At 42.0% G+C, this 14,079-nt stretch overlaps 1 protein-coding gene across 1 annotated transcript; it reads right to left on the reverse strand.

The window, feature by feature from the left end:
* Positions 1 to 2,487: 2,487 nt before the first annotated feature.
* On the reverse strand, positions 2,488 to 12,165 carry LOC141110062 (urotensin-2 receptor-like). Its single transcript, XM_073601293.1, has 2 exons — positions 11,030 to 12,165; positions 2,488 to 2,612 (listed from the first exon to the last, which is right to left on the reverse strand). Exon 1 carries the CDS (start codon positions 12,163 to 12,165, stop codon positions 11,035 to 11,037), a length of 1,131 nt encoding a protein of 376 aa, XP_073457394.1. The 3' UTR covers positions 2,488 to 2,612; positions 11,030 to 11,034.
* Positions 12,166 to 14,079: the final 1,914 nt, after the last annotated feature.

The raw sequence follows: 14,079 nt of genomic DNA on the forward strand, positions 1-14,079 counted from the left end.
TTCTTAGTGATCAGGAACAGCAATCTCTCTCCTCCTCTAGTCAGTCCCATCCCCCACAGTTAGAAACACCTCCCAGGGAACACATTTAATCCCTTGATCGCCTCTTAGTGTTAACCAGTTCCCTGCCAGTGTCATTTATACAGTAATCAGTGAATTTTTATAGCACTGATCGCTGTATAAATGTCAATGGTTCCAAAACAGTGTCAAAAGTGTCCGATCTGTCCGCCGCAATGTTGCAGTCCCGCTAAAAGTCGCTGATCACCAACATTACTAGTAAAAAAAAAAAAATATTGTAAAAATGCCATAAATATATCCCCTACTTTGCAGACACTATAACTTTTGTGCAAACCAATCAATATAACGCTTGTTGCGTTTTTTTTTGTTTTTTGTTTTTTTTACCAAAAATATGTAGAAGAATACAGTACCTCACAAAAGTGAGTACACCCCTCATATTTTTGTAAATATTTTATTCTATCTTTTCATGTGACAACACTGAAGAAATGACACTTTGCTACAATGTGAAGTAGTGAATGTACAGCTTGTATAATGGGGTAAATTTGCCGTCCCCTCAAAATAACTCAACACACAGCCATTAATGTCTAAACCGCTGGCAACAAAAGTGAGTACTTCCCTAAGTGAAAATGTCCAAATTGGGCCCAATTAGCCATTTTCCCTCACTGGTGTCATGTGACTCGTTTGTTACAAGGTATCAGGTGTGAATGGGGAGCAGGTGTGTTAAATTTGGTGTTATCGCTCTCACTCACTCATACTGGTCACTGGAAGTTCAACATGGCACCTCATGGCAAAGAACTCTCTGAGGATCTGAAAAAAATGAATTGTTGCTCTACATAAAGATGGCCTAGGCTATAAGAAGATTGCCAAGACCCTGAAACTGGGCTGCAGCACGGTGGCCAAGACCATACAGCGGTTTAACAGAACAGGTTCCACTCAGAACAGGCCTCGGCGTGGTGGACCAAAGAAATTCAGTGCACGTGCTCAGCATCATATCCAGAGGTTGTCTTTGGGAAATAGACGTATGAGTGCTGCCAGCATTGCTGCAGAGGTTGAAGGAGTGGGGGGTCAGCCTGTCAGTGATCAGACCATACGCCGCACACTGCATCAAATTGGTCTGCATGGCTGTTATTCCAGAAGGAAGCCTCTTTTAAAGATGATGCACAAGAAATCCCACAAACAGTTTGCTGAAGACAAGCAGCCCAAGGACATGGATTACTGGAACCATGTCCTGTGGTCTGATGAGACCAAGATAAACGTATTTGGTTCGGATGGTGTCAAGCGTGTGTGGCGGCAACCAGGTGAGGAGTACAAAGACAAGCGTGTCTCGCCTACAGTCAAGCATGGTGGTGGGAGTGTCATGGTCTGGGGCTGCATGAGTGCTGCTGGCACTGGGGAGCTACAGTTCATTGAGGGAACCATGAATGCCAATATGTACTGTAACATACTGAAGCAGAGCATGATCCTCTCCCTTCAGAGACTGGCCCACAGGGCAGTATTCCAAAATGATAACAACCCCATACACACCTCCAAGACGACCACTGCCTTGCTAAAGAAGCTGAGGGTAAAGGTGATGGACTGGCCAAGCATGTCTCCAGATCTAAACCCTATTGAGCATCTGTGGGGCATCCTCAAACGGAGGGTGGAGGAGCGCAAGGTCTCTAACATCCACCAGCTCCGTGATGTCGTTATGGAGGAGTGGAGAGGAGTTGTATTTACACTGTTATACAAGCTGTGCACTCAGTACTTTACATTGTAGCAAAGTGTCATTTCTTAAGTGTTGTCACATGAAAAGATATAATAAAATATATTCACAAATGTGAGGAGTATACTCACATTTGTAAGATACTGTACATATTGGCCTAAACTGATGAAGAAATTTAGTTTTTTAAATTTTTCTGGATATTTTTTATAGCAAAAAGTAAAAAACATTGGCTAGAATAGGCACGGTTTGAAAACCCTGCCCGTTTTTTATTTTGTGCTATTTGGGTATTGTTGGGGAGATTTTCCCTTACTTCCTGTGTCAGAGACACAACAGGAAGTAAGAGACAATCTCCCAGAATCAGTGGAATTCCCCTCCTTAGACAGTTGCCTATAAAACAGATGTCTACAATGGAGATATTGCCTATATCCCTTTAATTTAAGCCTTTAATTTAGGATTTTCCATGACTTTCAGTTTCAGTAACTGTGGTCCTGTGGGGACACAGACAGTAATAAAAGCTTGATTCTATCCAAAACAAAATTTTTTTATTTTTTTTTACCTATGCTTTAATTCACCCTAAAACCAAGGCCTGCTGAGAGCGGACACGGCTCAGTGTATATTTTTAGGAATATTGAGAGGTAAGAAGGTTTTATTGCAGAAGAAACATAGCACGTCTCCTCTGCAATAAAAGCCTGCCTGCTTGCAAATGTTTTATTATAAGGTAAAAGTCTGCTTTAATATATTTTGTTAGACAGTCACTTTTATGTTGATCTTGAGGTGTTCTTTGTCCCCGCTGGTTGGTTATACAAAGACTGTTTGACTTCCTCGTGTGAAAGATTTAGTGTAGAAGATTTTCTGATGAATTCCAGAGGCTCAGTCAGTAGTGGGCTCGCCGTACCTAAAAGTAGGAAGAAATAAATATTACTGACCGGCTCAAGAACAATACAATATTGCCTAATCATTTATAGACATACCAGATATGAAAAAGGCAAACATCCTTCAAATGGGAAACACTTTGTATGGCATTTAAAATTCTTATAGCTCACAAAACACACTCCACACTATTAACCACTTGCTGACCAGGCCTTTTCTGGAACTTTTTGTTTACATTATATATGATTTTTTTTAGCAGAGACCCTAGAGAACAAAATGGTGATCGTTGCAATATTTTGTCACGCTGTATTTGCGCAGTGGTCTTTCAAATGCAATTGTTTTGGAAAAAATACGTTTTAATACATAAAATAAAAAAAAAACTAATGTTATCCCAATTTTTTTGTATAATATAAAAGATGATGTTACGCTGAGTAAATAGATACCCAACATGTTATGCTTTAAAATTGCACACTCTCGTGGAATGGCAACAAACTACGGTATGTGGGGTTTGAACATTGTTTACATATGTGTTCGCTTCTGCACGTAAGTATGGAGGGATTGGACACTTAACTTTTTTTTTGCTTATTTAATTACTTATTACTTTTTATTTTTACAGTCTCTTTATTTTTTTTATTTTATTACAAAGAATGTAAATATCTCTTCTTATAGAAATAAGCATGACAGGTCCTCTTTATCGAGAGATCTGTGGTCAAAAAGACCCCAGATCTTTCATTTACCTTTAAAAGCAAAAGAAAAGAAAAACATTTTTTTTGACGTTTTGACTTAAAAAAAAAAAAAAAAAAAAAATCTTTAGGCCCGAGAACCGTAAGTGGCATTGGAGGTCGCTCCGGTCCTCCAAGGTCATAGAGCCGAGTGGGGGCCATCTTGCCCTCACTCAACTTCCTGCCTATCCATCCGATGGATCTGATCGTTCCTGGGTTTACCGATGGCTCCGGTAAACCCCGTAAGTGACCTGAAATCAACGGCAGTGAGGATGGGGGGGGGGGGGCACCTTTCCCCCACCTCTAAAAGTGACTCCACTACCGGAACCACTTTTATCAGATGCCAAATCACCCACAGTGATTATGTGCTGCCATAACCCCTGTATTATACTGTGGGCAGTCGTTTAGGGTGTCGACCCACATCATTAAAAGCTATCAATAAATGGTGCATTACATTCAGTGGTGGCTAGTGCTCAAAATTTTTTGGGGGGCACAAACAAGCTCTGAAAAAAAACCCAATCAATCGCAGCCACTGTGCCTATCAAACGCAGCCACTGTGCCCATCAAACGCAGCCACTGTGCCCATCAAACGCAGCCACTATGCCATCAAAGGCAGCCACTGTGCCCATCAAACGCAGCCACTGTGCCATCAAACGCTGCCACTGTGCCATCAAACGCAGCCACTGTGCCCATCAAACGCAGCCACTGTGCCCATCAAATGCTGCCACTGTGCCCATCAAATACAGCTACTGTGCCCATCTTATGCAGCCACTGTGCCCATCTTATGCAGCCACTGTGCCCATCAAATGCAGCCTCACTGTGCCCCATCAAATGCAGCCTCACTTTCCCATCAAATGCAGCCTCACTGTGCCCTATCAAATGCAGCCTGTGTCCCATCTAATGCAGCCTCACTGTCCCATCATTTGAAGCCTGCATCCCATCAAACGCAGCCTAACTGTCCCATCAAATGCAGCCTGTGTCCCATCAAATGCAGCCTCACTGTCCCATCAAATGCAGCCTGTGTCCCATCAAACCCCCCTCCCCCTTCTCCGTGGGAGGTCCGGACTGGCACTTACCTTGCTCTGGTGTCCTCTCCTCCTGCTGTGTCTCCTTCAGTGGGCACTGGCAGCAGCCATGGAGGAGTCTGCTCCTCATACTTCCAGTTTTCTCTCTCAGGCGCAATGGGAGAGCGAAAACCGGAAGTGACATTTAACTCGGATGTCAGTCAAACAACCCGGCCATAGTAATAGATACTATGGGCGCCGGGCGGAAGCTACTCGGAGCTTTGGAATGCGCAGCAAGGAAGGACAACAGCCCGCAAATGAAGCACCACTGATTACATTCATACTCAGTCACTATGAGATTTGTTTTCTGTATTCTGCAAAAAACCCGGGTGATCCTGCTGTTCTGGACGAATTCTGGAAGAATGGTCAAACATTCCCATAGACACACTCCTAAACATTGTGGACAGCCTTCCCAGAAGAGTTGAAGCTGTTATAGCTACAAAGGGTGGGCCAACTCAATATTGAACCCTATGGACTAAGACTGGGATGCCATTAACAGTTCACTTGGGTGTAAAGGCAGGCGTCCCAATACTTTTGGTTTTAAATATAAATATATATATATATATATATATATATATATATATATATATATATATAAAAAATAACAGACATGTCATACTTACCTGCTCTGTGCAATGGTTTTGCACAGAGCAACCCTGCCCCCTGGTCTTTACTCTGTGGCTGTGATTGACAGCAGCAGGATTAATGGCTCCCACTGCTGCCTCCATGTCCATTGAGGAGAGAGAGAGCATAGAGAGCTGCTGCTTTCAGGCACAGCACTAGATCAAGTTTGGGCTCAGGCAATTATAAGGGGGGCTTGAAGGAGAGCTACACACAACCTTTTACCTTTACAACCACTTTAAAGCACTCGTTTCCTTCCAATCCTACTTCTCATTCTTTTCTCATCCTATCTAGGTTGTACAGGATGCCTTTCTGCCCTGAGAGCCTTTAAGGCCTTATTGACATGGATGATCCATACACCCATGCGAAGGGGCCATCTTCACCCGAGTGTGCTCTGTGCAGCCACGTGCAGGCAGCCTGTTTAGATTAATAACAGGTGGCTGGCTGAACAGAACTGCACAGATCTCCATGCAAATCCCATCCTGTACATCCATATGGGCCGATGCATAGATCAGGATGCATACAGACTGTGTTCTAATCTGTGCATTGGACCCCCATATATGTACACTCCAGGATACACTTCGAGATTCGTGGTCTGTGCAGCTGGTAACCCGTCATGGATCTGAGCAGGTAGCCTTTAGAGGTCAGCACGGAACATCCATGCATCCTGCATTAGTACAGGCGGTCCCTGGGTTGTGAACACAATAGGGACTGTAGGTTTGTTCTTAAGTGGAATTTGTGTGTGAGTTGGAACAGTACATTTTTAAATGTAACTTTAACCTGTGCAGGGATGTGGGATGTTGGGGTGCTTCTGGACATGCAGTTATGTTATCTGGGGCTCTTCTGGCCATGCAGTACATGTAGTACTGCAGTGTGGGATGTGTTCGGAGGACCGGAGCTGGAAGATAGCTGCTCGGAGGTATCCAGGACCAGCATGGAGCACAAGCAACCGGCACTGAGGTTCGCATGTAAGTAGGAGTCGTTCGGAGCTCGGGTGTTCGTAACTCAGGGGCTGCATGTAGAGGGATCGGTACATCTGTGTGACTGAGCCCTACATAGAACAGTAAGATAAACGGCAACAGCAATATGTGTGGCTTCTGACAGTCAGCCATGGCAATTGTATGGGTTTTGAATATGGCTGCTCTTGATGCTAAATAGTGATGCCTTGCACTGTACTGAGAATTTTGGGAGAAAAGACCGAACATAGGGTTGCACAATGTTGCTTTTCTTTTCTACAGGAGTGGTTACAAGACCACCATGAACAACATTTATATATTTAATATTACACAGAAAACCGTAATATCTACAGACAATAACTTTGGTACAGTAAATGTAAATCTTATGCCGCGTACACGCGATCGGTTTTCTCCTCAGAAAAAGATATGACGGCTTTTCTGACGGGATTCCGCTCAAGTTTACCTTGCATACACACAGTCACGCAAAAGTTCGCTGAAATTACAACCGTCAAGAACGCGGTGACGTACAACACTACGATGAGCCGAGAAAACGACATTCAATGCTTCCAAGCATGCGTCGAATTGTTTCCGAGCATGCGTAGGGATTTTGCATGTCGGAATTGCCACAGACGATCACATTTTCGGATAGGAACTTTTCCCGACCGAAAAATTGAGAGCATGCTCTCAATCTTTTGCTGGTTGGAATTCCGCCAGCAAAAGACCAATGGAGCATACACACGGTCGCATTTTCCAACGAAAAACTCTCATCAGTCTTTTGCGGGCCGAAATTCCAACCGTGTGTACGCGGCATTAGTTTCTCAACCAGATTATAATGATTACCTACACCTAGGTTTTAAAGAATAACTGTGGAAATAAATAATGGGGATCTTTTAGCCAGCTAATACAAAATTCTACTTCTATAGCAGAAGCCTAACTTTTCCAGTGCTAGCCTTTGGTGCAATGGGGGCTTAAAAAGAGATAAATCTCTTCTGAAACACTTGTTATCACAACATGAATCCTCACTGGAAGATTTTGGCATCATTCACACCATAAGTACATAAAAACCAATGGTAGACTTCCATAGGCCTGTTGATGCCATGTGCAGAGATGCGCATATTTATTATGTACAGTCTGCAGGGACACAAAGAAAACAATTGTTTTCTATGTGTCCTGTTAACACCATAACACACCACCCTCCACACAGCACACAGGAACAGAGCTTAGGCTGTCAATCTACTGGAGGTCCCTCCACTGTCACCATTTTTCTCTATGCATCAGGAAAACTTTGTCAGAAGTGACTCATGCTGACAGCAGAGGAACAAAGCAGCCGACAGAAATGACAGTTAGTGCTCTTAATTGAGACAAGTACACACTATAGAGGCAGTATAGTTCATGTCTGAGGTTTACAACCACTTTAACAACTCCTGAGCCTTTCCTGACCTATGGCAATGGGAACATCTAGTGGCCATATTGGAAGTTACAACTGGTCACCTCTTTGCCCTACCCTACACTAGTAGTATTTTTTGAGCTGAACCAGGAACCTATGTTAAAAAGCTTTGGGCTTGTGTTGCACATTCTGCTTGCATTTGAAATCACATTGTAATGCCTTCTTCTTCTGCCTTATTCTAAGCTGCATCAACCTGCTTCAAGCAGCTTCTACAATTCCTTGACTTTTATGGGGAGAGAAGCAATTCTGAAGTGAACATAAACCTTTGGACGCAGATCCCTATGCTAAACCAGGAGGTAGCAGTGTGCACGTATTGACTAGCAGGGGTGTGTGTCTCACCATGAAAGGCTGGCCAAAATTACAAATAATTTGGTAGGTAAAACAGTAAACATATGTATTTTAACCATGTATAGCTGTTTTCTTGGAGTTTCACATCAGCATAGATGAACTAGAACTTGTTTTTAAGCCCACTACCCCAGGCACAGGTGATTGAGGGAGAGACTTTATTTCTTTTGTCATCAGTGCTAATGCATGAGTACTGTTGTGAAGAAAGTCAAAACACTAGAGACAGCATGCTGCTTGCTTTATAGGCAGAGATACTGTTGAACTCGGCCTTCCCCCATGAGGAGACTGTAGAACGGAGATGGCTACAGGGTATGTGTTATAGAGAGTCTGCCAGCTCTTCTTAGTAGCTCTTTCTACAACAGGATTTATTACAATGAAACGTACATGGTATGTTTTATTTGATGCTGCTGCTCTCATTCAGTGGCATTTCCAGCTTTTATATTTAGGGGGGCACATAGGGGGACAGGGACAAAAGCAGGGGGGCAACTATAAAATGCATATATATAGATATATAGATATATAAATATATACTGGGGCCCTTTACTACGACTCCACAACGACCCTTTCACATGTTCTGCAGTGAGCTCCCTTCCTACTGTATTGGGGTCCCCCAGGGTGGCAGAAAACAAGATATATATATATATGTCACCAGCATACCAAGAAAATATAAGGATCCAAAGCAGTGGGAGAACTATCAGGGTTGCAAAGGTTGTCTTTCCTCCGGGCCCTGGTGTTCTGCCACTGTGGGGTTCCCCAGCCTCCTCTTGCTGTCCTGCCCCTGCTATTGACTGCTCTGGTCTGGCATCTCTTGGAATTTACAGGCTGGTTCTCCTGTCCTAAGGATGGAAGAAATCAGTCTGTTTTTTCAGTAACTGAGAGTCCCGGTGGAGTCCTTCCTGCAACTCGCTCTTCTCCCTGCCAATGAGGATGCAGGGGAAGGAGCAGATTGGGTGGCCGTGGTTGTGTGAGTGCTCGCATTATGCAGTGTCAGCAAGCAGAGGGAGGGGGGAGGAATCACCCGCAGGAGCTGACTGGGGACTCTACCCCCTCTTAGACATTGATTTTTTTGTAAAAAAAAAAATATATATATATTTTTTTTAATTGGGGGGGCACATGGTGGGGCACACCATAATGTTGGGGGGCAGGGCCCCCTCTGACCCCCTAGGGACGCCATTGCTCTCATTCTTCTTCCATAAGCACTAGGTCATGAATGACTTATGGTATATGGCCCTGTTCAGAAGAACAATTGGCCCACAATAGACAAATGAGGAATATCTTAGCTGCCCAGTGCATCTCAGCAACATTAATGTTATTCTAGAATAGCTGTGATCGGGTTAATAATCTAATAAATGTATTTCCCTATATTCTAAACAGTAATAACAGTTAGGTCCCTTTCACACCAGCACACAAGCACTCCAGTCTCCTATATGGAGCGACGGGTGTCAACGGACATGTGTCTGTTGACACCCACCGACATCCGATCCCTTTCCCATCTGTCTGGTGGATCAGATAAGATGGCAGTCGGGTGTAAAGAGACAAGGACAAAGAGAGAGGACACGGACCAGCTGTTCACCTGCTCAGAGGAGGATCAGCAGACTTCAATGGAGTCTGCCCCATGTGGAAGGGGCCTTAGAGATTATTTTGTCTTACCTCACATACTGACCTGTTTCATGCAAACTGCAAATTATGGTAAACCCTCTCCTATGAGGGTGCACTCATAATGGACATGGTTGAACTGAACCATGCCTGAGTTTGACTGCCCTCCACACACTCAACCGTTGACCTGCACCCACACTGGGCTATAAGCAACTATTACTGGGCACACTTACATCATCACCTTTGCCAACCAGACCAGAGTGATCCCTGCTTCTGTGCTCAGTGATCTATGGAGAGTTCTGTGCTCAGGCAAGGTAAGCACTCGCACTAAAGAGAACTGTACTGAACCACAAGTCTAACATGCCTTTGACCACCATTTTCAAGTGGTCCCCGGCACTGTTTGGAGCACTCTTGCCACACAAACAAACTGGACCAAGGGGGTGACCTATGCCCAGGCACAGTTAAAACAGCCAATGTAAGTGCACTCTTAGACCATTGAACTTTCTGTCAAGCATATTCAGTAAGTGACCTTGTAATATAGGGTGGCTGGCAAGCCTTGGTATAATGTAAAATAGGGGCCATCAACATACAGAGCCTGTACTTCCAGTGGTACTTTTGACAGATTCAGTAAGTTACCTACTTTTCAAATTAAACTTGTTTTACTAGATTAAAAGATTGAAAGATTGAAAGTTTAACAAATATAACATTTTATACAAAACAAAGTGGGATTGTTATATTTACTTATTTTATATTGTTATATTTACCCTGTCATAATCATGTCGCCTTAGCCTCCACAACATTTCTAGAATATACCCCTTTTTAATAATGACACCACCAAGCTTCTAATTCACCCCCTGGTTATCCCTAGCCTCGACTACTGCAACTCCCTCCTCATTGGATTACCTTTACATAGACTACCCCCCCCCCTTTAGTTCATAATGAATACCTCTGCAAGACTCAACCACCTTACCAACCATTCAGTGTCCTTCACCCCTCTCTGTCAATCCCTCCACTGGCTTCCACCACTCACCCAACAAATAAAATTCAAAGTACCACCAATAATTTTCAAAGCATCCATAACTCTGTCCCCAGCTACATCACTAAGCTAGTCCCAAAATACGAACCAAGCCGCTCTCTTCGGTCACCCCAAGACCTCCTGCTCTCTAGATCCCTTGTCACCTCCTCCCATGCTGGCATCCAGGATTTCTCCGGAGCTTCTCCCAACCTTTGGAACTCCCTTCCCCAATCTGTCTGACTGTCCCCTAATCTATTCACCTTTAGACGGTCCCTGAAAACCCTTCTCTTTGAAGAAGCCTATCCTGCTTCTAACTAATACACGGTTTTACTTCCTCCATCAGTTCATCCCCCACAGCCTTTTACCTTTTGTATCCATTGACCCTCCCTTTTAGATTGTAAGTTCTAATGAGCAGGGCCCTCTGATTCCTCTTGTATCAAATTGTAATGTAACTGTAATGTCTGCCTTTATTTTGTTAAGGGCTGCGCAAACTGTTGGCGCTATATAAATCCTGTATGATAGTAATATTAATAATAATAAAAAAAAATTAAAAGCTCAAAAGATTACTTGGAAAGAATTGAGACATTTAGATGGGGTAGAGATAAAGATACATCCTTAGGGGTACTTGGTAAGTAATTGTCTACAGTACATTACAAAATATATTGAAAAACCTTACCTCCTTCAAACTGAATGCTGTGTTTTTACTGCCAGCTTTGCATTGCTTAATGTAACAGTCTCTGTACCTTGGTTGCTTCCTCCAGACAAGGATCTTTTGGCAGGATTGTCCTGGTAGCCTATTCCACCCTTAAGGCTCAGGGATCCGAGTCCTCCCCTTTGCCTATTGCGAAGATATTCCTTGTAATTTCTGCTTAGTAAAGTGTACAGAAAGGGGTTGATGCAGCTGTTGCCGTAGGTTAGACAAGTCACCAGACTATTCACATAGATCTCAGTTTGAACAGACAACCTCAGCTCTTCGTTGCTGTAGAGAGGTACTAGCTGCCATATCCAGAATGGGAGAAAGCAAGCCCAGAAAGCAAGCACAATAACGAAGATCATCAGTATCACTTTTTGCTTTGGAGATCTTGGCAGCTCCTTATTTAGAAGGCTTTTGGTTTGAGATATCCAATAAGCTCTTGCCAGTTTGGTATATAAATAGCCAATAATTACCCCAGGAGCAAGGATGCTTGTAGTAAACAGCACTGTAAGATATATCTTATATTGTTCATCGCTCCATGTGGGGGTACATAATTTCCGGACTGTACCATTGTCAAGAATCCTTTCTTCTTGATGTATCATCACCATCATGGGTAATGTCAAAAGGAAGGACAACACCCAGATTGCAAGGGCCAGGCTTTTGCGGTATCTCTTTGACCCTCGAACAGTATTAAAAGGTTTACTCACTGCAATATATCTCTCAGTGCTCATTACTGTTAAGATGAAAATGCTGGCATGCATGGTCAGAAGGTCCAGGCTCAACAGAACCCTACAGCCAACCTCTCCAAAGTACCATTCCTTTACAAAGCTGTTGTGGACAATAAATGGGATGGTTGAAAGATATAACAAATCAGCCAATGCCAAATTAAGTATGTGGATGTACATCGATGTGAATGTTGTCATTGAGATACAAATTACCACTAGAGTATAAAAGTTGCCAACCACACCAGCAACACACATTAAGGACAGCAAGATGCCAATTACTGATGTTCCGATCAAATCATTGTTAGATATATCTAAGAAAGTTTCTTGGTTTGTATTATTGCTGGAAATGTTTCTAAAATGGTAATCTGGGTAAATCTGATCTAACAATTCCATGGTCTTGTATTATCTTCAATATATAAGACTCCTGCAGGTGCCGGATACACTGTAGTAAAAATAGAGGAGATCTGATATTCACAATGATCGTGTTACCATTCCAAACAGTCAGACAGGAAGATAGTGTAAAGAGACCCTGTCACCAACTTAAAAATTGCAATTAAAGGCACAAAAAAAGCAAGTATTTTAAATGCTTGCTTGCAGTGTTTTTTCTTTCCATTAAAGATGATGTTTTCTGAACTTGCAATGTGGCTTTGAACTTGCTACAAAATTTGACTGTTCCAGGAAAAGTCAACTCTCTAGCACTGCCCTTTCCCTCCTTGGATGCCATAACCCTCTCCTCTTCTGGGAGTGTCTAAATACTCTGTCCTGGCCTAGTGCTCTGCACTTCCCTTTACTTATCTTCATTACATTTTATGTAGTTGCAGAAGGAGTGAAGGGGTCACTTGAGTGACTGCTATAAGTCTGCTGAGGCTACTGACCCCCAATCCAAGATGGAGGCAGCCAGCTGAATTCCTGGGCTTTAAGACATCTACACAAGAGAGACTTTTAAATGTCAATTACATGTCTAAAATACATTAAATGTTGGCTGTGTACTCCAGGCTTGTGCTCCTTGTGTACTACATTTAGTAAAGAGTAGACCCCTATAAATGCCTGTTGGTCTCCCTGTTAGGGAGAACTCGGTGGGATGCTTTGTGCTGTCACTACACCTTATACATGGTCTACGTTGATTTTATTTAGCCTTCGAATGTAATACTAATGCTATCTGTTATCATTTCAAATATCTATACCTTTTGTACCTGAAGCCTTGTATGACAGTATTTGTACTCTGGAAACTCTGGAAGCTTTCTGATAAAAAAAAAATACTTTAAATGTTCACATAATATTGTGTAAAGGTTGTTTAAATAAATGTGGTCTAGTGCCAGGGTCTCTTTAACTAAAAATATATTTTTGAAGGTGTTCATGTTTCATAATAAAAATACATTGATAACTGGCTTAAAAAAAATACAAAAATAAAAGTAAATAAAAATATTGTAATAGTTGTATAGGATAGAATTGCTAGTCTTTAGAAATGTATAATTTTGCATAGAAAAATTATGCCTTTTGACCATGGAACAAAAACATATTTTATGTTTTAATTTGTGCATGTCAAAAAATTATTTATTTCTGTGCTAAATAATTAAAAACATATTACATTCAGTATACAGTATATGTTCTGACATGTATTTGATATAGTTTTAAGGTGAATAATTCAGCTTAAAGTTAAAACTAAAACCTAGTAAAAAAACAGTATTGCCTAAGAGCCCGCCATTAATCTCACCACATACAATATCTCCCATTTTACTGGAAGGCCCACCAAAATCCTTCTAGTCTCCCAAAGATATTGGTATGCCTTTCCATCCTATATATTACTGTACATGAGAGTGACCGGACCTTTCAGTAGGTTGCTGACAGCTGCTTCATCTTTTCAAAAATCAGTACATGGGCAGTGCAGGGAACTTTGTATACAGGGATCAATGCAGGGGTGCTCAGGGCCAGTCATTAAGATGGGAGTCATGTACTGACACCTATCAAAGTGAAATTTTTTTTTTACAATTTACCAGTAATATTGCTCAACCATTTAGCTCAAATGATAGCAGTATGGCATCATTAGGTCCAAAACTGTATTCACTTATCATATTCTACATTTAGCAATGCAGACGTATTATTATTACATTTATATTTCAGAAAAGAATACATTACAGAAACCTTCCGCCTCTGATCTTACTATATTGTATAATTATAATACATAATAATATACAAATTCCTTTTTTTAGGGACCAACATAGTCTGCAAACTAAACCTCCAAAATAATCTCGTAAATGCACTTCAAATAAAAAAACTTTTTTATTTGTATTACTTAACTAAATATTA

The sequence above is a fragment of the Aquarana catesbeiana genome, linkage group LG10, assembly GCF_042186555.1.
Source record: "Aquarana catesbeiana isolate 2022-GZ linkage group LG10, ASM4218655v1, whole genome shotgun sequence".
NCBI lineage: Eukaryota > Metazoa > Chordata > Amphibia > Anura > Ranidae > Aquarana > Aquarana catesbeiana.